The sequence below is a fragment of the Meleagris gallopavo genome, chromosome 26, assembly GCF_905368555.1.
Source record: "Meleagris gallopavo chromosome 26, MGAL_WU_HG_1.1, whole genome shotgun sequence".
Taxonomy (NCBI): domain Eukaryota; kingdom Metazoa; phylum Chordata; class Aves; order Galliformes; family Phasianidae; genus Meleagris; species Meleagris gallopavo.
This window is the reverse complement of record NC_139429.1, coordinates 2,979,678-3,002,523: the sequence shown is the minus strand read 5'-3', so window position 1 is coordinate 3,002,523 and position 22,846 is coordinate 2,979,678. Positions and strand designations below refer to the sequence as shown.

At 46.9% G+C, this 22,846-nt stretch overlaps 1 protein-coding gene across 23 annotated transcripts in view; it reads left to right on the top strand.

Annotated features, from left to right (window-relative positions):
- GRAMD1B (GRAM domain containing 1B) overlaps window positions 1–22,846 on the top strand; it is a 111,092-nt gene that overhangs the window by 54,767 nt on the left and 33,479 nt on the right. For 21 of the 23 annotated variants that reach the window (XR_014879710.1, XM_085209382.1, XM_085209383.1 and 18 more), the window contains one exon: window positions 20,877–21,087. Coding sequence is in view for 22 of the 23 variants with exons in the window: in XM_085209382.1 (XP_085065508.1) it covers window positions 20,877–21,087 (211 nt within the window). In the remaining variant the exon portion in view is untranslated. Of the gene's footprint in view, window positions 1–2,419; window positions 2,443–14,351; window positions 14,527–20,876; window positions 21,088–22,846 lie in introns of those variants that run through there. The other 2 variants (XM_085209393.1, XM_085209389.1) reach the window with 2 other exon arrangements.

The window sequence follows — 22,846 nt, the reverse complement described above, 5'->3', positions numbered from 1 at the left end:
GCACAGTGCTGCCCTGGGGCTGTGTGGGCAGCAGGGAGCTGTGCAGCTGTGCTGTTCCCTGGGAATGCTTAGGGAGTGCTGCCCAAACCCCAGCACCCCCTTCATCTTCCTCAGAATCCCAAGAGAAACGAGTGCGCTGTTCTGATGGCTCCCCGTGTTTAAGAAAAGCCTGCAACGTTTTGAATCTCTGCAGCAGTCATTATGTTCCTCCTCAAGGACGTCTGTGTTTGCACACAGTTTTATTTACTTTATTGTTCAGCAGTATCCAGGCACCAAAGGGTGTGTTAAGGATGCTGTTTAAGTTCACCTATGTAGATGTGTGTGTCTCTGCTGGGCTGGTCAGTGTGGTTCCAGGAGCACAGACCTAAACAGAGACCGCAGAGTTCTCTGCTGCTTGTCAGACATGCCTTGGATAAATCTATGTGGGTCAGATGGCCTCAAATATTCATAATAAGCTTGCTTTGCAGGGTTAGCATTTGTCTCGAGTAAAAAGAAAAAGCGCCTCAAACACAGTTTGGTCCTTGCTTTAGAAGCAGGGTTTCCAACTTGAACCGGCACTGCTGGGGTTAATGCAGATTTCCGCATGGAACAGTTCTGAAAGGACACATGATTTCTTTCTGTACCAGGAAGGGCAGCAGCACGGGGACAGAGTGCTGTCAGCAGGAGCTGCCCTCTCTGACCACGAGGATGTGCAGCCGCCTGCCTTCAGCCCAGCCCTTGCTTTGGTGCTCCTGCTCTGCTCAGGATGCTGCAGGGCATTTTCTCGGGGTGTCTTCGGCCACCTCTGAGTCGCAGGGGGAGCTCTGGTTTGGCACAGGACCACGTGCTGAGCCCTGAGACGATGTCATGCGTTTTTTTTTTTTTTTGCAGCCCTAATTTTGCCCAAAATGATCTCATCACCATCTGGTGTCGTGTCAAAGCTGCGTGCTGTCGAGTCACTGGGCTGTCACAGCACACTGCAGCACAGCACAGCCCTGCTGTGTAACCATCACGGCTTCGTGACATCGCGATGTGACAGCACGGTGTCGTGGTGCAAGGCCACGGAGTACCAGCACTGTGTCTCACTCTTGCAGTCCAGCATCCCCTTATCCAAAATGATCCTGCAGTTCCCCGGTGCCTCATTACCACCCCACAACTTGCATTTGTCTCATTGAGGCCCGGTGTCCCGGTTTGGTAAGTTGTCTTTGTGTCACCGTGTGCTGCTCTAATGCTGTGAGAGGACTTGTGCTTTCTCTCCTCTCCAGTCCCAGGCATTGCTGCTTGCTGCTGCTGTGCTCCCTTCCTCAGGCTTCTGGGCCGAAGCAAATGACTGAAGAAGTCTTGCAGGGACCAAAGCAAGCTGGTAGCTGAGCTCCACATCCCATAAATAGGATGCTGAGCAAAGCTCTTTCTTCTTTTCTTGTTCCTCTTGTGTGGCTCGTTTGTTGGTTGGGGTATTTCTCAGCCTCAGGTCCCGCTGTATGGAACCTAGGGAGAAAATAAAGGCCAAAGGCTCTGCCTAAAAATAAGCCTGCAATTCATTTTTCTCCAAGTGCCTGTGGGTGAGAAAAAAAACTGTGAATGTTCCAACACCCTACTTATGTGAAGGAAGGATCTATTATATAGTTGTGGGGGTGGGATGGGAACTAGGTAGGGTTACAGAACAGCAGAGCTAAAATTAGCCCTTATTTGATGTCAGGGAGCAGGGAAGATTAACGTGGGGTTGGTTTCAGTTAGGCGTGCTGTAAGGCAGCGACTGCAGGATTCTTTTGCATGCAGAGCTGGTGAGAAGCACCTGCCCTTGCAGAGGGTCCTAACAGGGTCTCAGGGCCACAGGTATTTAGGGGAGGAGTGAGGGGTTCCACCAGCATCGCACCATTCCTGTGTAGCTTCATCCTTACCGTCCAGCCTTGCAACTTCTTCCAAGCCTGAAATAATAGGGAAAGCAGAAATCACAGAATCCTGTGATTCTGTAATTCTGTGAATGTGATATAGAGGATGTGGACGTGCTGTAATGGAGTGGAGTGACACGTGTGGGTGTGTGGTGTCCAGGATTCACGCTTCCTTAATTACGCAGTGAAACAGTGATGCGGCGTAAATAATTTTTAGTTTCACCTCCACACTGCAGAGAGTTAAAGAGCTGCCCTGGGCGGTGGAAATGAACTTAGTTCTGTTGCATTGCAAATGAAAGATGGATTTTAAAATTGGTCCTTGCTCGGATTTGTTGGAGGAGGGTAGCAAAAGAGTTCAGCTGAAATTACATAATTGTGCTGTTGTACGTATTGTGTTTGACCTTCCTGTTAGGAGTTAAACTGTTATTTGTGTCAGTGTGCCCAGTGTTAACTGGGTCTTTTTGCCTCTACATCCTTTTTTTTTTTTTTTTTTTCCCCTGTGCTTTTTGTTCAGAAGGAATAGATGCTGACAATCCTCCCCTCGCAGCCATCAAAGATGACCCACATACGTGTAAGTTCTGAATGGGGCTCTACCATTTGGAAATGAGATGCTTCCCCTCTTTACACCTTCTGCACGTGGATCTGGGGAGTCTGAATGTTCCCGTTTGCTGTGATGTGGTGGGAAGAGGGAACCATATTGGTAGGTCAGTCTGCATGACGTCCTGCATCCAAAATATTCTGGGTATTTGGCTGAACCTCTGACAGGTACGAGCTCTCTGCTTTCTCTCTTAGCAGGAATGAATGTTACGATGTTGTGTCAAATGGCTCAAAGAACTTCCAGTGGTGGTGCGAGATTAATTTTGTAAATGGTTTCACGGAACGATCAAGTGATTAGCAGCAGGTTTTGTGCTAATTTCTCTGGGCTTTTAGGGAATGGGAGGCGATAGCAAGCAGCTGGGAGCCCAGGCCAAGTGTGCTGATGGGAAGGGAAAACCTCGCATGCGATTTGCATGGCCAGGCTGTGCTCAGCAGCACTAACAGCCAGAAATAGAACCGAGATCGGCTCATTTCCAGTTTTTGTCCTGGGCCGCACTTTGAATTAATACCTTCAGTGCTAATATGGTATGAAGTACAATCGAAGGGACTTTTCTAGTTTAAAACAAACAAAAGAATGCAGTGGAAGTAGACTGTGTGAAGAAAAAACTGAGTCACTGTGAGCCCCTTGGCCTGAGATTTGGTTTGCTCTGGTTCTTTGTGATGGCAGATGTGCAGACCTCCCCTTTGGTGTTATTTTGTTTGTAACAAGGTTCGCTTTCGGGATCAGATTTTGACTCCAAATGAGATGAACAGCCAACGTTTTGTTTTGTAATGCACATGTGCTGATGGAGAGCTCAGTGAGCACAGCGTGACACGCACTGTGGCAGTGCAGAGCTGTGCTGCCGGCCCCCAGCATCCCTCCCCCAAATTTCTCCTTGGGCTGCAGATTATCTTGACTGATTGAATCCCAATCATTTGTGTCCTTCTAAAATTGCCTTCTCTGCTTATCGGATGGTAAAATCACCTTGCTGGCTACGTAGTCCTTCAACAGCCTCACAAATGTCAAGTGAAGGGCAAACTGCTTGGAGCCGTCCTGCAGTCCTGCAGCCACTGCTTGCTCAGAGCTGAGAGCAGTGAGGCTGCAACGTGGCTCCTGCTGAGGTTCCTCTCCTTGGGTAAAAGCATGAAAAGAGGTAAATACAGTAAAGAAGTGGTTGTGGATAAGATTTACCAGGAGCTGGTTATCTCTGTCAAGGCATAAATGTGGAGTGGAGGCTCTGCTTGTGCTGTTTAACTGCTGAGCACCTTCCAATGAGAAGCAAGGCCCAGGCTACAGGAGCTGGGAGTTGGAAGAGATCATTTATGCCATTTTAGTGCCAGGGTCTCTCCACATGGATCACAATCTTGCCTCTGTGCTGCTTTCTCTGTCTGCAGAATGGGGGATGCTAGTGCTCTCTCTTCTCCCTTGTGCTCCCTCCTGCTGAAGCCATTTGGTATTTTCATGTGCAGGAAGGGGATGGAGAACATTGTTCAGCAGTGTGTGTGCGATTCACCCCACGTGTATCAATGGCTCTATTGAAATAAACAGAAACACTCACATATTTTAAATTTTTGCTCAGTCAGGGCTGTTCTGTTCGATAAGTGGGCAAGGTCAAAGCTTGAAAGAGCCAACATTGCCATCAGAGATCTTGTGGCACATTACACAGGAGGCAGCATCCAGGTCAAGATCTCTTTTGGTTAATCCCGTTTGCCAACTGAAAGTTCCCTTAGGAGCAGAACTCCTCAATCCCAACTCCACCCTCACCAGTGCATTCCTTTGCTGTGTTTAGCAGCTCTGTGCTTGTTCTTCGGTTTTCCTTTGCATGTCGCTCATTTCAGTCCTGGTTGTAAAGTGTAACTCAATATCAGACTGCTGTTATGTTTATAATTGATACTTACTATGCACAGTAACTGTTAATTTTCAGTATTTTGAGTCTGGAAAAGTAAATTATATAAATTGAGATATAATAGCAGTAATACTATCTAAGCATAAAATAAGCAAGTTCAGAAAAGGGAACTTCAGACCAAAACAAATGCTGTGCATAAGCTAGTTGCTTTTCTTTTCCTTCTGCAACTCTTTCAGAGCCACATGCTCAATGCACGATGGTGGAATGTTCTCTAAGCTTCTCCTTTGCTGGAGTTTTCCATTCGGCCAGCTTTAGGTCCGTGCTGGTGGTTACATTTCACTTTGTGCGGTGGTTTACTCTCCATAACCATTTTTCTTGGACAGAATGCTCTCTGTGGTTAGCCAAGGGGCCTGGCAATGGATGTTCTGCTTTCTGTTTGCAAACATGGGATGTAAAGTGCTGCCATCCCCATTGGGTGGAGTCACAGCCACTCTGTGCATGTGGCAAGGGAGGAGAGATGGAAAGATGTTTTTTGGTGGCAGGGTTTTGGTATTTTGGGTAATTTTAAACCACTTGGAATCTCAGGTTTGGATGAATGTGGTTTCGGCACACCTTATTTTGGAACTGGAAGGAGAAAGATGGAGGAGAACACGAGTTGAGTGAAAATGATGTAGGGGAAAAGAAGGAGGTGTGTAGTCAGGAGTAGCAAAAATGTGGTTATGTAAAAAAAAAAAATAAATCTATATATTCACATGATATAAGGCATCAATTTAGTTGTGGGGGGAGGAGAGAAAACAACTTGTTTATCTTTGGTGTAGAGAACAGCTCTGTCTTTAACTAGATGTATTCTTTAAATGAAATACTAAGCAAACAAGCCTGGGTTTAAATGATGGCAAGAAGAGAATCCAGGGATTCCAGGGGAGTCATTTGGAAGCTCTACACAAGTGAGGGATGGTGCATGAAGTGCTGTGAATTAAAAGGTTTGCTCTGGGGACAGGCATTTTAGAAAGCGTGGAAAGATAGAGCTGTAATTTTGGTGTCTCTCTGACCCGTTAGGAATAGAAATAAAGCAGCTATGCAGTTCTGAAAGAAGCATCCTTTGTTTATGAGGAAATTGGGCTGTGGGTTTGCAGCCCTCAGTACTGCAGTTTATTTTTTTCAGATCTGTCAGTAATTAAGAAGCAGTGTGGTGATGTGGTGGCCTTCAATCTGATGTATGTTTTAGGAATGAGGTTTGGGAGGTGAACTGCTGCTTAGCTGTAGGCCTTGGAGGATGGTCTGTGTGTGTCTCAGCTGCAGCTCAGGGACTTTGGCCAGCATTCAGTGGCTGTTTCAAGGCAATGAAACTGCGTCATCAGTTCAGATACACGCAATATTGTTTTTTCAAGCTTTTTTCCCTTTTGACTCTTGTGAGATTCTTTTTGACGACGGGTCATAGCAGAAGTGGTTTTGGAGATGGATCTTGAAATTGTGTTTTGTTTTTTTTTTAGCGAGAAGGTTTTGCAAACAGCTCTTCATCATGCGAGGAGGTACAAGAGCCAGTGTGAGTCCTGAGGACTTTCAGCCACTACAGGCCACGTAGGCAAAGGGTAGAGAAAATGAAATGATAACAACCTTGGTTTGCAGATGAGACAAACCAGCCTACCACATCGCTGCCATTTCTCATAGCTGATATGGCCCGAGTTGCAAGCTGAACCCACATTGCCCAAAAGCAACCTGTGTCTTCTTCACAATTAAAAATACTGTATGATTATAAGGATATTTGTTCTTTCAAGGTTCGCAATCTTAAATACATCAGATGAAAGCTCTGCAGGTGACTCACTAACACAGAGTAAATCTCTAAACCGTGATGCTCAAAGTAACACTGATCCAGCTGAGTGTAAACATTTGAGGGGACTCACATTGCTAGTCAACAGCAGTAACCAAAACGTTATTGGGTTGGGTTGCTGCCTGTTAGGAAAGTTATGAGAAGCAGAATGGGAAGAGAGGAAAGGACTTGATAGAATTGAGTCATTGATCTGTGCCCCTGACAGTGCCACACAGATCCCTGTTTTGCCCTTATTAATGGTTACCTAATGTTATTTATGAGCGTGGCTGTACCACTTCTCTCATTCTCCTGACTGCAGTGATTTGCCTTCAGCCTCGTTTTTTCCCCTCAATTTAATTTCATCTCATTGCTCATTGTTATAAGATCTTTTAATATGGCTGCTCTTTTTCCATGGCATTTACATTCCTTAAATATTTGTTGACTACTTTGCTTTGTTTAACCTTCAAGTGTCTTTTCATAAATGAGCCTCATGAATAATGTGATGTTTTTGTTGCTTTCCTTTGAGCTTATTCCTGTACAGGAATGTGGAGCTGTGCTGATTCTTTGCTTTCTCAGTTCCTTGGCTTGGTGTACATGCTTTGCTGTTGCCTCTATAATGCCTGTATGGACTAGGAACAAAATAAAGGACTGGGGGAGGATAGCTATCTTCATGCTTTGCCTGGAAGAGAAGCAATCACAGCCTGTTTATTTTTCTTATGAGACAGGCTTTCATATGCATTTATATATAGATTTTTATATGTATGTTTATATATGCTTTCAATATGAGTCACGTTGTGTGTTTTATAACCTTTCTGGCCTTTCCTAGAGCTTATATTGGGAAACACTCCTGTGTTGAAGGCAAGTGTTTCTCCTGCAGCTGGCTGCGCTGCCTGCTGATGTCTCAGGGAAGCAGAAAGCTTAGGATGTGCCTGGTGGGGTAAGGGGCTGCCCAGCACCCAGGGTCTGCGAGGTGAACTCCAGCTGTCGGTGGGAGTGATGGTGTGTTCAGACAAGAGTGGCTTGTGGGAGCGAGGCGAGGTGAATCTAGAGGTATTTAGGATGCTTAGGTCAGTGCTGACTGCTCCTTTGTCGTCACAGGAGTCCTCCCTGCATTTCAGAGCACTGGGATATTTGCTAAAAAGCACAGCTCACCCGTGGCGTGGGATGCCAGGGATGCGCAGTGAGGAAGCTGTGACATCTGCAGCTGCGGCCAGCGAAGGGAGCAAGGAGCAGGCAGGGTTAAGGCAGCCCTGCTGATGTGGGATATGAGCATTCTTAAAGAGACAGTGGGTGCGTTTCTTTTCAGTGGGCAGCAGCCAGTTGAGATGCCAGGGCTGGCGGCACGTTGCAAAGAAGGCTTTGTTTCAGCTATGCCGGGCTGCTATCAGAGCAGGGAATCTTTATGTCAACTACTTTTTGAGAACACAGAATGCATCGGAGCAGGGAGAAGCTCGCGTGCTTTAATGGTCTCTCCCTCAGCAGAACTGCTGCTGTCTGCAGTTTAAATGGTTTCAGAATCGGAGAGCAGAGGAGGAGGGAAGACACAGTGCTGTGCCTCGGGAAAAGCGATGTGATAACGGGCGATGCAAGCAGTTAGCTCTTCATTGCTCACCTCCCCAGCAGGCAGCAGGACTCTCCCTGTGGATGCAGGTTTCTGTGTGTTTGAGTGTGTGCAGAAGTCTGGCAGTTCCTTGGGAAGATGTCCTGACTCAGTGCGGGGCTGGGATGGGGAACAGGGGGTTGCCAGGAAAGTAGAAGCTGGGATGTAAGGGTGTGGGGTGTAGAGAAGCTGGGCAAGGCTCTTAGAGAGCAGCGCGTCCATGCTGTGCAGGAGTAAAGGCTGCACTGAGTAGCTGCTCAGCTTGTTTCTGGGTGAGGCCAGCAGGATTACAGGAATCTGAGCCCATCCTGGAAGGAAAGGGTCATGCAAGGTTAAGAAAGTCAATTAGTGAGAGTGGGGATGGATCCATTGTGTCTGAATGGGCGGCTGGAGAGAAGATCGCTGGTGGTTTGGGGGGGGAGGGAAGGGGTCTGAAAGCAGTGATTGGTGAAGGCTTTCAAAGGCTGATTTTGGTTGGAATAAAGAGTTTTGAGCAGCCCCAAAAAACGGAGCAGCTGCTGTAACTGCAGCTGTATGACATGATGGAGGAGCGAGCGTTGCACCAGGCAGTGCTAAAGAAAGAGATGACACCCTTGTAGTGCCCTTTTCCCTTTAAACAAATGTACTCGTGGGTCTGGGCTGTTCCTGTGCAGTGTAGTGTGGGGCAGGGAGCAGAGAGGACTGCAGCAGTGGGGCATGGCTGTACCAGGAGGCTGGCTGTAGCCCGGCCGCTGGCACGGAGCAGCTGATGTGCATTCTGCTCTCCCCAATGGCAGCTATTGAAGCTTTACCCAGATGGCAGGGAGTTCTCCCTTTGTGCTCGGCTTGCCTAAGGGCAGCGTACATAAGGGTTGCTTCCCTGCTATTTGGAGCAAGAGTGGATGTGGCTTTCTCACGTTGAGTGATGTCCAAAGGATGGGATTGGTGTGCTTTGGGTTTGAGGTGATGTTTTGCTACTGCTTTTCTGATGTTGGTTTAAATATAACTGAAAATACAGTGATGTGTGATGTTTACCTCCATCCTGAAGGGGTAAGAAAAGAAATACACAGATTACAGAGGCAGTTTTGTAATGATCCTGCAGGAGCCTGTCATTAATGGCTGATCTCCTACTGCTATTTATCTGTGTGTATGAGGTTATTACTGTGGTTAACCTGTTGTTTTGCTTTTCCCTTCGTCCTCTCTTAAACTTGGGTGCACCCAGGATGCCCTCAGACCTTGCAGTTGAAGCTATCTCCTTGAGCACAGTGAGGTTTGGACTGAGCCCATCCTGCTGTCCCCATGCCCTTCACTGCAGGGTTGAAGGCTGGCAATGCCAGCTCCTGGAGGTGAGGGCTCTGTCTGTCTACAAGCTGCCCAGCCCTTGGCACAGTGCTAGGAAACAGAGAAATGCAGGTGTTACATTTAGTGCTCGAGCTCCGAGACTTCTGCTGGTGTTATTGATGTGCTGGTTAATTTTCATTTCCAAGCACATTGACTGCTGTATGCATTATCTGTCACTTGCAGCATGAGTGCTTCTGGAGGAAAACATGCAACAGCTTATCATCAATGCATGGGGCAGAGCATGTGACGGCTTCAGAGGCATAAAGGAGATGGGCTTAATATCAAACAAAAATTGGCAAGGAATTGGCAAGCAATGTAAGTGAGGATTACAGGAATGAACTTTTTAAGAAATGCGTTGCTTTTATACTTGCCTCCAGTTTGAAAAAGTTCAGTATTTCAAATGTTTTGAATGGTTATCCCTTCACTGAAATGCTTCAGTCCATTCTGCAGGTGATCAGCATGTACGGGAGTGTGTCAAAGTATTTGTGAAGTTACAGTTCTGCCTTTGATAATACACAAACCATCAGAAGTTCAGGATTTGGCATGGGAGGAGATGGTGCAGTGTAATAGCTGCATAATGTGGAGTATAAATATCTTCTGTCACATCAGCAGTTGGTGCACTCTTGCAAATACACAGTTTGCAAATAACAATTTTTGGAAGATATCATTAGAAGTTGAGGGCAGGTTGTGGGAGGTCAGCTCGGGCAGCCTTTTCCACTGCATCATCCCAAAACAGTGGGTTCCAGGCCGGAGCTGTTGCCTCTGTGTGTTCAGCTGGGTGTTTGCTTTCTTCTGGCTATTTGTCCTTACCAGGATGCCATGCCAGGGAGGGGTGTGATTGACAGAATCACAGAGTGGCCCGGGTTGGAAGGGACCTCAGGGATCTTGAATCTCCAGCCCTCCTGCCACAGGCAGGGCCACCAACCTCCCCATTTAATACCAGACCAGGCTGCCCAGGGCCCCATCCAACCTGGCCTTGAACACCTCCAGGGATGGGGCATCCACAACCTCTCTTTTGGTTTCAATGCATAGAGCAATATTGGGCCTATAGAGAGACATGGACTGGTTTTCCTTTTTGCTGTCCTTCCTCCCCATTTTCAGATACCATACTGATTTAAAGAGGGTTACAAGTGTATATCCTCATGGATAATGTTGTTTATGAGAACATCACTGCAGAGTTCTTGGGCAGTTCCACATGTGATAGCAGTGCTTGATGATAAAACTGCATAGAAAGGTCCTGGGCACACTGAAGTTGCTTGTCCTCTTTGAAGGAGACTCCAGCCCTCCCACAGATGCCTTACCCCTTGGTGCTGTCCCTCACTCCCCACACACTGTCATGACATCTGTCGTGACGTCGTGTCACCTTTCCTGCTCTGAGCTCTCCATGTGCAGTTTGGAGCATGGTGCAATCCCGACAGGTGGGACTCTGTTTCCTGAGTGAGGTAGGATCTGCTGCTGTGAATGCCTTGAATTGTGTGTGGTTCCTTTTGTGCAATTAAGGAGAGCTAATTAGCTCCTTTTAGTGCAGTCTCCTTGCAGAGGTAGCTGACCTCTTGTTAATCCTGGATTAAGTTCTTAGTAAGAACTGGCTCTTTGTGTGTCCTAGTTAAGATGTTGACACTTTGTTCTCTTTCTCCTTGTTCTCCTCCTCCCCCCTCAGCCTTCCCATGCCTTTGAGCACATGAATGCCTCTTTCCTCCCCTATGCTGGAGGAGCCCATGTGCTCTTAGGAGCCATCGCATCCATGAAAATGTTGTCAGATCTGAGTACTCCAACAAGATTTTGGCTTGTTCTGGTACCCATCTGGGAACCCTTTTTTTTTTTCTTTTTTTTTTTTTGCAAAAGAAGAAAGAGTTCTGAAAATTCTCTTTATTGCTTAGCAGAGTGAGAATACTGGGGTTTCAAGTGCAGCACCTATTTTGTGTGCTGGATGTTCTGTGGGCAGGAGGCAGCCAACACGACTGCAAGTCCCAGTCACAGAGTAGAGGGTGTGATGGAGAAACACAGCTTCTGTGCTGCAACAGTGACATGAGCAAAACTTTAATTACCATACAAATAAATCAGCTACCCATTAACACTAATCTTACTTGCAGATCCTGAGGTTGTAGTGCTCCACTGAGGATCCCCTGAGGACAAGCATTCTGAGATTTCTGCTATGCCTTGCTGAAGATGACATCAGAAGTGTAACTGTCCTTGGTTCTGTTCTGAACTCAGCTGAGGATTTGACCTGTTGGGTGAAACTCACTCAATGGCTTTCGGTTTTCAAAATAGGTCGTTAAAAATGAGCAAGGAATTGTTGGGGAAGGAGCAATGAGAGATCTTACCTGTTTTTAAATCCAGGTGCTCACTGCTCACGTGCTGCAGACGGATTTGTTTCATTCCTGTTGCTGGTGTGGATTGCACAGAGAGCACGATTGCTCCCCTTGGATGCAGAGTGCACCTCAAGTCCACTCCTTCCTCTGTAGGCCTTGTGTGTTCAGACTGTCTCTTGTGCATCCTTTGTCAGGCTTGGGCTTCAATTACATGACCAGTGCATCATTTCCCCTCACCTGAGATTCAGTATGCGTTAACATACTTGAGTTTCGACTGGGCAGTGCTGTCTGGTGTGCGTGCTTGGAACCAGAGCTCCTTGCTGTTGTGGGAGCTTCCACCCCACTGTGGGGCTCATTAGTGTGGTGTTGGGGCAGTGGTGTGAGGCCGTGCCGTGAGAAGATCAGTACTCAAGGCTTCCCCAAGCTGACCTCACAGGAAATCATGTGCTAATGCTTGACTTGGTTTTCTAACACCATGGCAAGAGGTGAGAGTGTTATGTGCAAGCAGAACTGGTCAACATAAAATGAGTTTGCAACTCTTGTACTGAATAGGAACTGGTAGCTTAAGAAAACTTTAAGAGCTTCCTTAAAGGCTGTGAAGATCCTCTTCCCAGCACACTGTTATCAAAACATCTTAACAAGCTGTCTTCATAGTGACATGAATGGTCTTCCAGAGAGCTAGAAATGTGCCAGTATTTTTCTTCCTCTGTTGAGTTCTTGGTTGAATTTTGAAGAATCTAATTATATTCTTAAAGCACTTGAATTATCGTGTGATTTTTTTTGAATTACCCATAACTTTGCCTTTTGCACACCACCCAAGCAAAGCCAAAGAAGCTTTTCTTCAGGTAAGCCTTGCATTTTTACAACTGCTCTTACACTGCTTTTAGAAGCCAAACTTTCTTTGGATTCATCTTGCTTGGTGTCTCTCTGAAGAATGGGAAGGTCTTAACCTCAGGTTCTGGACCTATCTTGCCACTTTATGACCTGCTTTGAGCCTTGATGTGCTCTCCATGCATGACTTTGAACGTCATACAGAAATAAACAATAAAGATTCACAGACTGAAACAAAATGGGGTCATTCAGCTGCCTGCTTTGAAGTATAAGACTTGCCCAAACTGATTTTTATTTGAGGTTTAGAATTTAGAAAAGCATGGAACCTTTCTTGGTACTGTTTTTCAAAGGAGGATAATCTAGCCTTGAATTAAGTACAGTTGCTTTTACTTCTGAAAATGTATCTCTTTCATCTTGGCAGTTTGCTTTGCTGCAGCCAGGGTGGACTTACAGAGTTGGTGTCTGAATTCAGACATCAATGGGTGAAGTGGCAGTTGTCTCTTGTGGTGGTGTTATGGATTATTTTTAGTGCTCTTTGTAAATCTCAGATGACTGTGAACATGTAATCATTTGAGAAACATCACTGTCTCATTTTAGCAGAAGTTTTTCTTGTAAGTAGGAATAAATCATTGAGAACACAACCTGAATGAACGTGTACTGATGGAATTAGGGGAATAAAACCAGGTTTGCTTTCATATTAAATTAGGTTTTGTGAGCCAATGGTATGTTTGGGAGGTTGTTGTGTTTTGGTGCTGGTGATGGGCAGCGTTGTAATGGGAAAAGGTGTAGAAGGAAGCATGTCCATAAAAAAGGATGTCACAAAATTAGTACTGAGCTGATGGTTCTCTTAATGATACACAAAGCATTTGTTAGAACAATGGCTTATGCACAGGGAAGGGATGTGCACGTATGTGCATTCTTTCAGAAACGTTAAAAAATGCTGTTATTGTTCTGCTATCCTGATTTGAGTAGGTGTATGATGAGAGTGTTTTCACTTTAAAATCATGCACAGCATTTGAATTGCACGGGGGCACGTGGGCTGGTGCAGATCATTGATTCATAGGAGCAAAGCACCGCCTGCTCCCACTGCTTTTGATTATAGTGAGGTGCTGGATGATCAGCCTTTTGGAGAGATGGTCTTTTGGGACATTAGTGCTGAAAGTGGTGACTGATTCTGAAGAGAAAATTGTCAGCCCTGTTTCAGTGCCTGGAGTGGATAAAATACAACACAAGGAAGCGGAGGGCAAAGCAATGCATATTTACATTACTGAAGGTGCAGTGGGAGCAGTGCATCTCTAAGGGGTCATTTGCAGCATCTAAATCTGGCTGCAGATGCCTTGCTTAGGTAGTCTGAATCATGCTCCGGAGTTGCCTTCCTGGCTCGATTGACACCACAGGGAACTCTTACAGCAAACATCCCTGATAGGTGATGAAAAGGAATGCATTTTTAAACCTCTGTGGCCAAACTGGTGCAGCATCTTTGGCCTAAAGGTGCCCGGGAGCAGGTGTGTGTCCTCCAGACACCTCATTGACGCTACAGCAAAGTCATCATCTTCCCATGATACAACTCTTAAAAATCCCCAGGCCTGTTTATACATGGCTAGGCATGAAAAATTAAACCTCATTAGCTTTGTGGATGGAGTGAGCTAAATTGAGTTGAGGTCACCTTAATTCGGAATGTGTCCTCACGGTGTTTCATTCAGTTTAGATAATCCACTTTGCCTGTTAATTAGGGTTTAATTTTCCTGACTGTTCTTGTATTGACATGCTTGCAGGTTTTGAAACTTTCTCCTGCACATAGGAATGGATGGGTGTGTGCACAGGGAGGATGAAGGGATATATTTTTTTAACCTGGAGGATCTTCACTCATAGGCTTTGCCAAACTCGACGAACGGCACCCAGAAAGAACAGCCAAGATTATAATCGGGGGCCATTGGGAAAAATCCCGGGAGCTCCCCCTCCCCCTTCTGGTGGGCAGGGATGGATCCCCAGGCATTAAGGGGCTCGCGTTATGTAAAGCGGCAGCCCACAGGCTGTGTGCATGCGCACGCGTGTGTGCGGGTGTGAAAAAGCCGGCGGTGCGGGGAGCGGCACCCGGCATCACCAGCAGCACAAAGAGAGGGGCGGGGGGAGCAAGAGGCCGAACCATGGCAGGCGCCCGGGCAGCGTGTGGGGCGGCCAGGAGAAAGGGTTGGGGGTGTCCGTGAAGGACCCCTGCCCCTATCCCTTCAGCACGGGCTCGGCGATGGTGCTGGAGGTGAGCTGCCTCCCCCCCAGCGCTCTGCTCCCACCACACGCGAGTGAATGAATGAATGAATTCTTAGCTGCTCCGCGCCGCGCTCCGGTCCCTAATGGCTACCAGGTTAGTGTTCCTCTCCTATTCCGTTGTCAGCGTCTCTCTTCCTCTCTCTCTGCCTGTGTGTGCAGTCTGCCGGCTCCGAACGTGTGTGCCTGCGTGTGTATGTGTGCATATATGTGCGTGAAAGATGGAGCCCGAGGGCTGCGTGTGTCACGCTGGGCACAGGTTTGCTGTGCAAATCTACCGTCCGAGACGTACGCTTTCCAGGCAGATTAAATCTGGAGTCCATGTTGGTTGCCATTGCTGCTGCTCCTTTCTGTTCGGGGGACTTGAAAGCAGACAGCGTGACATCATGTTGCAGAGATGCTTCGTTTCTTTCCCCTTCCCCAGCTCGATTCCTTTCTCCCTTATTCTCCCCCATGCGTGCGCCCTACCTCTCCTGCAGCGGAATTGCCAGAGCAGCCTTTTTGATTGTTTGAAACAACGAGGATCAAATCTGATTGTTGTTTGCAGCTTTCTCTCCCCGCACCCCTCCTGCTTTTCCCGTCACGCCGGCTGCCCACCCCCACCTCCCACCCCCATCACCAAGGGACAGCTCTGCTCGCTGGGCAGTGGGAGGCCGGAGGGGCTGAGCCTGCTGTCTGGCCCCACAGCAACTCACCAGAGGCAGCAGCTGCAGGAAGACGGTGTTTTTGTTTGCCCATGTGCTCCCATGCTCTTAAAAGCTCTCAGAGCATGCACGCTGCTGTCTCGGTTCTGCTTTGCATTCCTCTCAGCGTTGATGTATTTGCAGAGACAGGGATAGACAGAATTTGTTTTGTGCTGCTCCATCCTCCAAACACCATACAGGTGGCTATTTATTTATTTTTGGGCAGGGGATAGCAGTAGGAAACAAGGGCTCATTGCACTGTGCGTATCTAGAGACAGCGAGAATGTGATGAATACCTATTCCCTAAAAATACCACTTTCCTTAGATTATTGATGACTAGCATCATCCTGTCCATTGTGGAAACTACTGATTCAGTACAGAGAATATATACCTGTGTCTTTGCTCTGTAAGTCACGTGCATCTTCAGGACAGCCCCTGGTAGATTTACCATGGAGCTCCTGACTTTGTCTCGGAAGAATAGAAGGAAGTTTTAAGCTAACGTGCAATAATTCTTCATGCCCAACTGCTCATGCCACTGAAAACCAGAAAGCTGGATGAAGCAAGAGAATATGCCATGTGGGGACAAGCCTGAATCAGGTCCCGAGGACAAAAGACTGTATGTGAGTGATGGTTTTCTGCCCTTGGCCCTCCCTATTTTTAACTGTCAGCTGGACAGTGCTGCTGCATGTTTAGAGCAAAGGAGGATGGAGGCATGGAGGATATCGGGATGAGGGGGTGGGAGAATGTTGCATTGTTGTTTTTAGAACGGTAAAATGATGAAACGCTGAGGGATGAGGGAAATAAACCAATTTGGTCAGGGTTGAAGATCAGCGAATCTTCCATTAATCCCTGAAAGCTAATGGTGATGTCTGGCAGGAGTGAGTGGGAGGATGTAAAACTCCAGCTTTGTCTTCCAGTCCTGAGATGCACGGTGTCCCTGTACACCTGCACCTTGTTGCTGGCAAAGCATGATGTGAGGCTTTGTTAGATGAGTAATTTGTGATTTATAAAACTCCTGCTGCAAGATTGGATTGCATTCAGGAGAATTCTACCTGTGCTGGGAATAAAGGCCTCTGTCAGCGTTGCTGAAGTTATGGTGTGAGGCGGGCTGGAAGGAATAAGGTTTGCTCTCCTTGAGGTAACACAGGAATCATCCAAAAACCAGTCTGGGTATTGATCATTAACTATCAAGTGCATTATTGCATTTTTTTTTTTTAAACTTTGTGTTGAGAAGACGTGCAAGGCATTGAAGGTAATGTCAGATATTGCAGTTCCTGCTGTTAATTACAGGAGCCATTGCAATGGGAAGGAGAGGAAACAAAGCCCTTACCATTACGCCTTCTGGAGGTACAGCTGGGGCTGTGGCAGGGCCGGGGGTGAAGCAGGCACACAGTGAGCTTCACAGGGATATGGAAGTCTTACTTTGCATTATTTTGCATTGTTTTCCCTTTACTGCTTCCCAAAATTCATCTTATTATTCATCCCACTTTGTTCCAGGTGGTTTGCCTCCCTTCAGAGCAGATGTAACTATTAATTTGTGGGTGATTAAGCGGTTTAGAATATAATTTATAACACATTTTTGGTTCTCTGCAGATGAATGGTCCTCTCTAGCATATGCCTATATCAGACATTATTGTTAAGATCTCTCTTGTTCTATTTAGAAAACACGTTCTGACTTTTCCTGGGAAATTTAGGATTGTTTCAAGCGCAGTACAGTGGGAGTTTCCATATGATATGAGACCATTGGAATTGCAAGTCTGTCGCCAGTGGTAACCAGTATCAGATTCAGAGAAAGACAATGACAATGTTAATAATACATCTGACCAACCTCACGGTGCTGTATGTGTGCTGAAGGCAAATTCCTTCCTAACGCTTGCAGTGATTTGCTCCTCCCCTGAAGCACAGTAATTGCATTAATTTTATCTCGTAAATATGTAAACATGGTGTTGAATTTCATAGGAGGAGGAAACTATTCTGTGAACTTTCGAAACAATCTCGGAAATGTTTTGGCATGGATGGACCTCTCTGTTAAAAAATAACTGCTTAAAAAGCATGCAGAAAGTATACTCTAAGTACTGCTTCTAAAGCAATTGTCATGCAACACTGCTTAGTGTCTGCATAGCTCTATAGTTGTCTCTCCTAATGCTTTAATGCTTTCTTTGTATCTTTTTTGCTGGGAGATGCAATGTAAGCATAGCATTCTGTTATTGCCTTTAGAACAAGGGCAGACCAAGGGATGCATGGAGGGTTTCGTTCTCAGATGATCAATCCGTGTAGGTTGGTGATGACCAAAAGTTGTTGCCATCTGCTTGCTGCTTGGTGGGCTGCATAATGAGTTTCTGAACCTCATCTTTTTCCACTGATGTCAGACTGTATCAGAGAAAAGCATTTTTGTGGGCGTCTAATTAACCCCCTTGCTATCTGCTGCTGAGGAGAATTAACTCTTTTTGTCAGACGGCCAGGCTTGAGGTGCCTTCTTGACCCTGTGTTATTTCCTGCTCTTTTTGAGGCTTTACCAACACACTTCTGTTTTGTGTGAGGATATCCTTCGTCCTTGAAAGCATGTAAGCACAGGCCTGACTTTGTTTGCAGTTTAGATTTCATTGGGCCTCTACGCACGCTAAATGCGTGCTTAAGTTCTTTGCTTCTTCACAGATGCAGCACTCAGCACTGTGCAGAATGAAGCCTGATGATTGCAGTGCTGCCCATTGCCCCATTTGGGGCCCCTGTTGCATGCTGACAGGTGGGTGCCCTGGGCTGCAGGGGGACGTGCAACTTCTGCACCTCTGTTCTGGCAAAGCAAGTTCCTCTGGGAAACATGGCGGTGGTGGAGGCTGCAATTAGCTTTCCGGATCAGGACTTTCTTCAGGAAGTCTGAGGGGGTTAGAAATATGCAGCAGGAAATGGTGTCACCAATCTGCGTCTGCCTTCTGGGAAGCCGGTGGTGGCAGTGAGGCAGGGAGCTGTGTGAGCGAAGCTGCCCCTTGTTCCCACAAGCTGCCCTCCTTCCAAATCCTTCAGTACCCTCCTAACACAGCGATTACAGCCGGCTGAGTTCTAGTTCACATTCTGCAGCTGCAAGATTGAAATGGATTTGCGTTGCGTCCTTTTAATCCCAGCTGATCACTACCTGTGAGGAGCCCACTGTGCCCACAGCATGGCTGTACCACGCTGCTGCATGAGCCAGGGGGAAGAGGCCCTTCAGCAGGTACGTACAGCCCATGGGGGGCTGTGCTTGGCTGGGGGTTGCACCCAGGAGCAACAAGAGGCTGCTTCCTAGGTGGGCTTGTTTGTGTTCCGTCCCTCGCTCGGCCCGTTGCATCCGCTGAAGGCTGCCCTGCAGGGGTGTGTGCGAGGCCCTGAATGCTCTCTGCTCAATTAGTTCTGTAAAGCATGATTTATTACTATTATTTTTTTTTTTATTATTATTATTGTCGAAGTGGGTCAAGTCGTTTTGGCATTTCAGGCGCCCGATTCCTGGTTCAATTGCAGGCCTCGGTCACTATGGCAACTGCAGCAAGCGTTCGTCATGGCTGTGCCTTGGGCCGGGTTCAAACTTGGGGCTTCAGCAGCAGCGGCGGCAGAGAGGGTTTTGAGGGGCTTGGGACAGAGGGCTGCAGGTGTGTGGGGCTGTGCAGAGAGCTGATTAAGTTTTTTAGGGCACACAGAAGATGCTCAGTGAGTGGAAAGCAAATTCCGAGGCAGTCTGCTCTCAGAGGTTCCTTTTGGCAGAGCTGGCACTGGCACAGGCAGGGCACGCCGAGCTGGGTGAGCACCCATGTGCCAGCTGCTGTGGAGCTTGGTTGCTCAAGCATGGCCAGAAAATTCCACTGGAGGAGCTCTGCAAGTCCTTGAGCCATCAGCATGAGCTGGCCATCTCAGCCACACGCTGCCTGGGCTAGGCATGCTGCAGGCAGCCTTAAAGCACACGAGGGAGAGCTGAGAATGTGTTTTTCGTATCTGTGTGAGTGTACATAGAAATGAGTATTCATTTATTGCAGCCCACAGGAGACAAAGTCTGTCTCATTTATCATTTGATTACATTTTGTCAGGTTTCAACTGAGTTTCACATGTGCACGATGCTTCTCTGTCCAGCTTTTGATCTGGTTATCCTATCCTTTACTTTAGAAACAGACAGAATTCGGTGCTCTGTCATAATTGTAATGAGCAGAGCCTTGGCTGAATATGACCTGGTCTTTATAGAGTTGCTTGAAGTTGAAACTCAAAGTGAAACCTGTGTGTGTGCTCCCATGAGCTGAAAATGAAAAGGAGGTGGTGTATGAGGAGCTCAAATTTTGTAGGACTGCAGCAGAAAATGAGAATGTCTGATCAGAGCAATCCAGCACAGCGATACGTGATTCAGGAATGCTCGATTCAAATTCCTCTCTTGTAATTCAGGGGACTCTCGAATCAGTTTGTGTTGAGTCGAGCACGCTGAGGCAAGATTGAGGAAATTTGCTGTAATGCCAGATAAGCAATTACACAGCATGAGCAGGAGCAATACAGCCTCAGAATCTGGAATTATTAATAAGCATAGGAATGGCAATTTGAAACCATTTCCGTCTCTGGAAGCACTTCTAATGAAGTGCAGGATGCAGTGCCCTTTGCACAGCGTCTTGTGCATGTAGCTGGTGATTGTGGCTGATGGACTTAGATGCAGCAGTGTTGGGTTGTTAAAAAAAATCATAATTGGTGCTTCTTAAATTTAACAGGAAAGGTAGCAGCGGGAGGGCAGAGAGAGTGCAATGCCCGTTTGACTCGGGTCAGCTGAAAGTCTGGAAAGAAATCTGGTACTTTTGTATGTTTTAATAAGTCAAAAAGATGGTAGTGTTTTCACTTCATGATATACCTGAGCTGCTGCCGGTGCTGCAGCATAGAATAGATGTGGTGTTTGGAGGAGTCTGCCAGGAAAAAAGGCATCAAAGAGAAGGAACAACAGAGGAATCTGAGTTTTCCTGTCTTACACTGGGATTGCTGCTCAGCTCTATGTAAATACAGAACTGGCTTTCTGCTTTAGGTGTTGAGGCATTGGCGGAAGGCATGGGATGAGAAGTTCCATTCCCCTCAACGACTCATTGTTTCTGTGAATCTCTTTCCTTTTCTTCTTTTATTTTTTCAAGTCGTGAAAGCTTTTATGTTCTGGTGAACCATTTTCGTGTTAACTCTGACTGGTGTGGGAAAAGGATGGTTTGATGCAGGAAATCATGACTGTATCATCTGTGAGTGATGGCACACCCCCTTTCCTCCCCCCTCAGTGCCCCAGGGGTTTTGGTGAACTTTAATAGAGCATTTCCTAAAAGATAAGGTTCCTTTTTTGTGTATGCTGTTGGGAAGGAGCACTCCTGCTGACATAAAAAAAAAAAAAAAAATAGAGGGGTAGGGTGAGAGTGCTGACATCTCCCTTATTTTTGAGCACAAGTTGAGGTTCTGTTAGCTCAGTTCATCGTTTTCAAGTCTCAGAGCCTACAGGACAGAATGAGTTCATTTTCCCCTGTCTTCTCTGTGAATAGATCAGTGGAAGAGTGGGTGGAAAAAGACACTGACAGGCAGCTGAAGCTCTCAGTGAGTGACACCTGTCTGCTGCCTAACTTTACTGGGAGAGATCAGTCCCAAGTGTGGCAGTGGGTATGTGGCTTTGGGCAGTTTTATCTGCTGTGATACTGGAGAAAACCTCTGGGTAATGCTTCACCTCAGGGGACAGTGAAGCATTTGCTTTCTTTTGGAGCAGAAGGTTGACATCTGTGCTCTGTGTTTCTGTTTGCAGTACTGCCAGTAACTCAAACCGCAGCACGCCTGCCTGCTCCCCCATCCTGCGCAAACGCTCCCGGTCCCCAACACCGCAGGACTCCCAAGGAGACACCATGGTGGAAAAAGGCTCAGACCACTCGTCAGACAAATCCCCTTCCACGCCGGAGCAGGGTGTACAGCGGAGCTGTTCCTCTCAGTCAGGCCGCAGTGGGGCCAAGAACTCCAAGGTAAGGAGCGAGCAAATAACTGCGGTCAAGATGCACACGCATCTGTTGCTCTAAGCTCTGTAATGTGGTGCACTGGCTTTGTCCAGTGCCATCTTTTGTATTTACCACTGGCTAACCTCCTTCTTCCCCCAGTATGATTCTAAAAACTCTTAACTGGAGGCCATCTGGGTAGGTTAGACCTACCCTCTGTCATCCTTTCAATGAACTCGGTCCATGAATTGCTGATGGCTTGGACTGTGGCTCAAAACTGGCTTTTGTAGGCTAATTATTTTGCAGTCAGGGCCTTGTTTTCTTGGCAGGCTCTGTGATTTTGAATTAGACCTTGAAAAATCAGCTGTTGCAATTGCTCTTTATCAATTAGATCACAAAGGGTCATGGAACACATGACTATTTCTCTGTGCAGACAGCTTGTAAAAAGCCCACGCATCTCTCCAGTCCTGGCCAAGCCATGTTGAGATGAGGTTCAGTCTGCATAGAATCAGTTTGCTAGTCCTCTGCACGGTGTCTCTTAATGGTACAATATTACAGATGTCTGACAAATTCCATGGAGATCTTGGACAGATGATCCTTTTCCTCAGGAAGGGCTCTGTCTTTTGATAGTACTGGAGCCAATATCAGCCTTGTCTTTGCTGTACTGGAAGGATGAGGGTTTCAGGTGTAGGGACTCCTGATTTTCTGTGAGCAGTGGGATTTGGTGAAGCAGATGAGGGCTGTGGGAACCAAGTGTAACTTTTGATAATAACGCTAATGTCAGTGGTGTAGTTGCTGCCAGGAGCATTTGCATTTTACTCATTTTGCAAAGTGAAATATTTCATCTTGAACCACTCCACAGTGTCACAGATGACTGTATGGCATAAATGTTGGCTTGTGGGAAATGAGCTGTTGGGTCCTTTGCTAGCTTATTGCAGGATTGTGTCACATGCATAGAGAGTCTTCATCCACTCCTCTTGGTATTCACCATCAGCAGAAGAAACAGGATCCACTGGCCCACGCTCCCTGGGCTGAATTGCTCTCTCACCTCTAAGGAAGGAGGATGTGTGTTGAAAAGATGGGACGAAGGGATTTTTTGGGACGATTCATTTGAGGCTAGGCAGTTCTGGGGCTGCCCTTGAGGTTAGACTTGCTTCCTGTGTGCCTAGTAACCTTCAGCCACCACCCCAGGGTGGAGGAGGATGCCCATGGGCGTGATGGTACTGTCAGGCCTATGTGCATGGGCAGTCTGTCCCCAGAAGGAAGCCATGAAGGTGGGAGGAGGAAGGATGCTCACTGTGTTCATTGCCACGCTGGGGGTCAGTCTGTCAGGGCAATTGCATCCTCAGCAAAGGGTGTTCCTGAGATGAGTTGCCGTGGCTGTGATGTGCTGTGATTCAAGGTCACAGGAATGTGATTACAGAATCACAGAATTCTGATTCTTAACAATGCAGTGACTAGTGAAGCTTAATAGTATAGCTTAATAATAATTCATGGTGCTTTTAACAAGGAAAGGAAGTGGAATTGGGAGGGATGTGATGCTGTCTGTTGGGTTTGTGGGTTTTCCTTCTCTTGAATCGTGAGGTAATTTTTCTTCTTTCCTTAATTTCTCTCTTTTCATTCCTGCATGCTTTCTCTCCGATTAAGTCACACAAGCGCCTCTCCAAAGTAAGCCTTCTTTTTTCTCTCCTGTGCCCCACTGTAGAATTGTCTCATCCTGCAGAAACCCACCCCGTGGTACTGAGCAGTGACTCCAGTAAGGCATTCTCCTGGCGTGGCTGTGAGAATG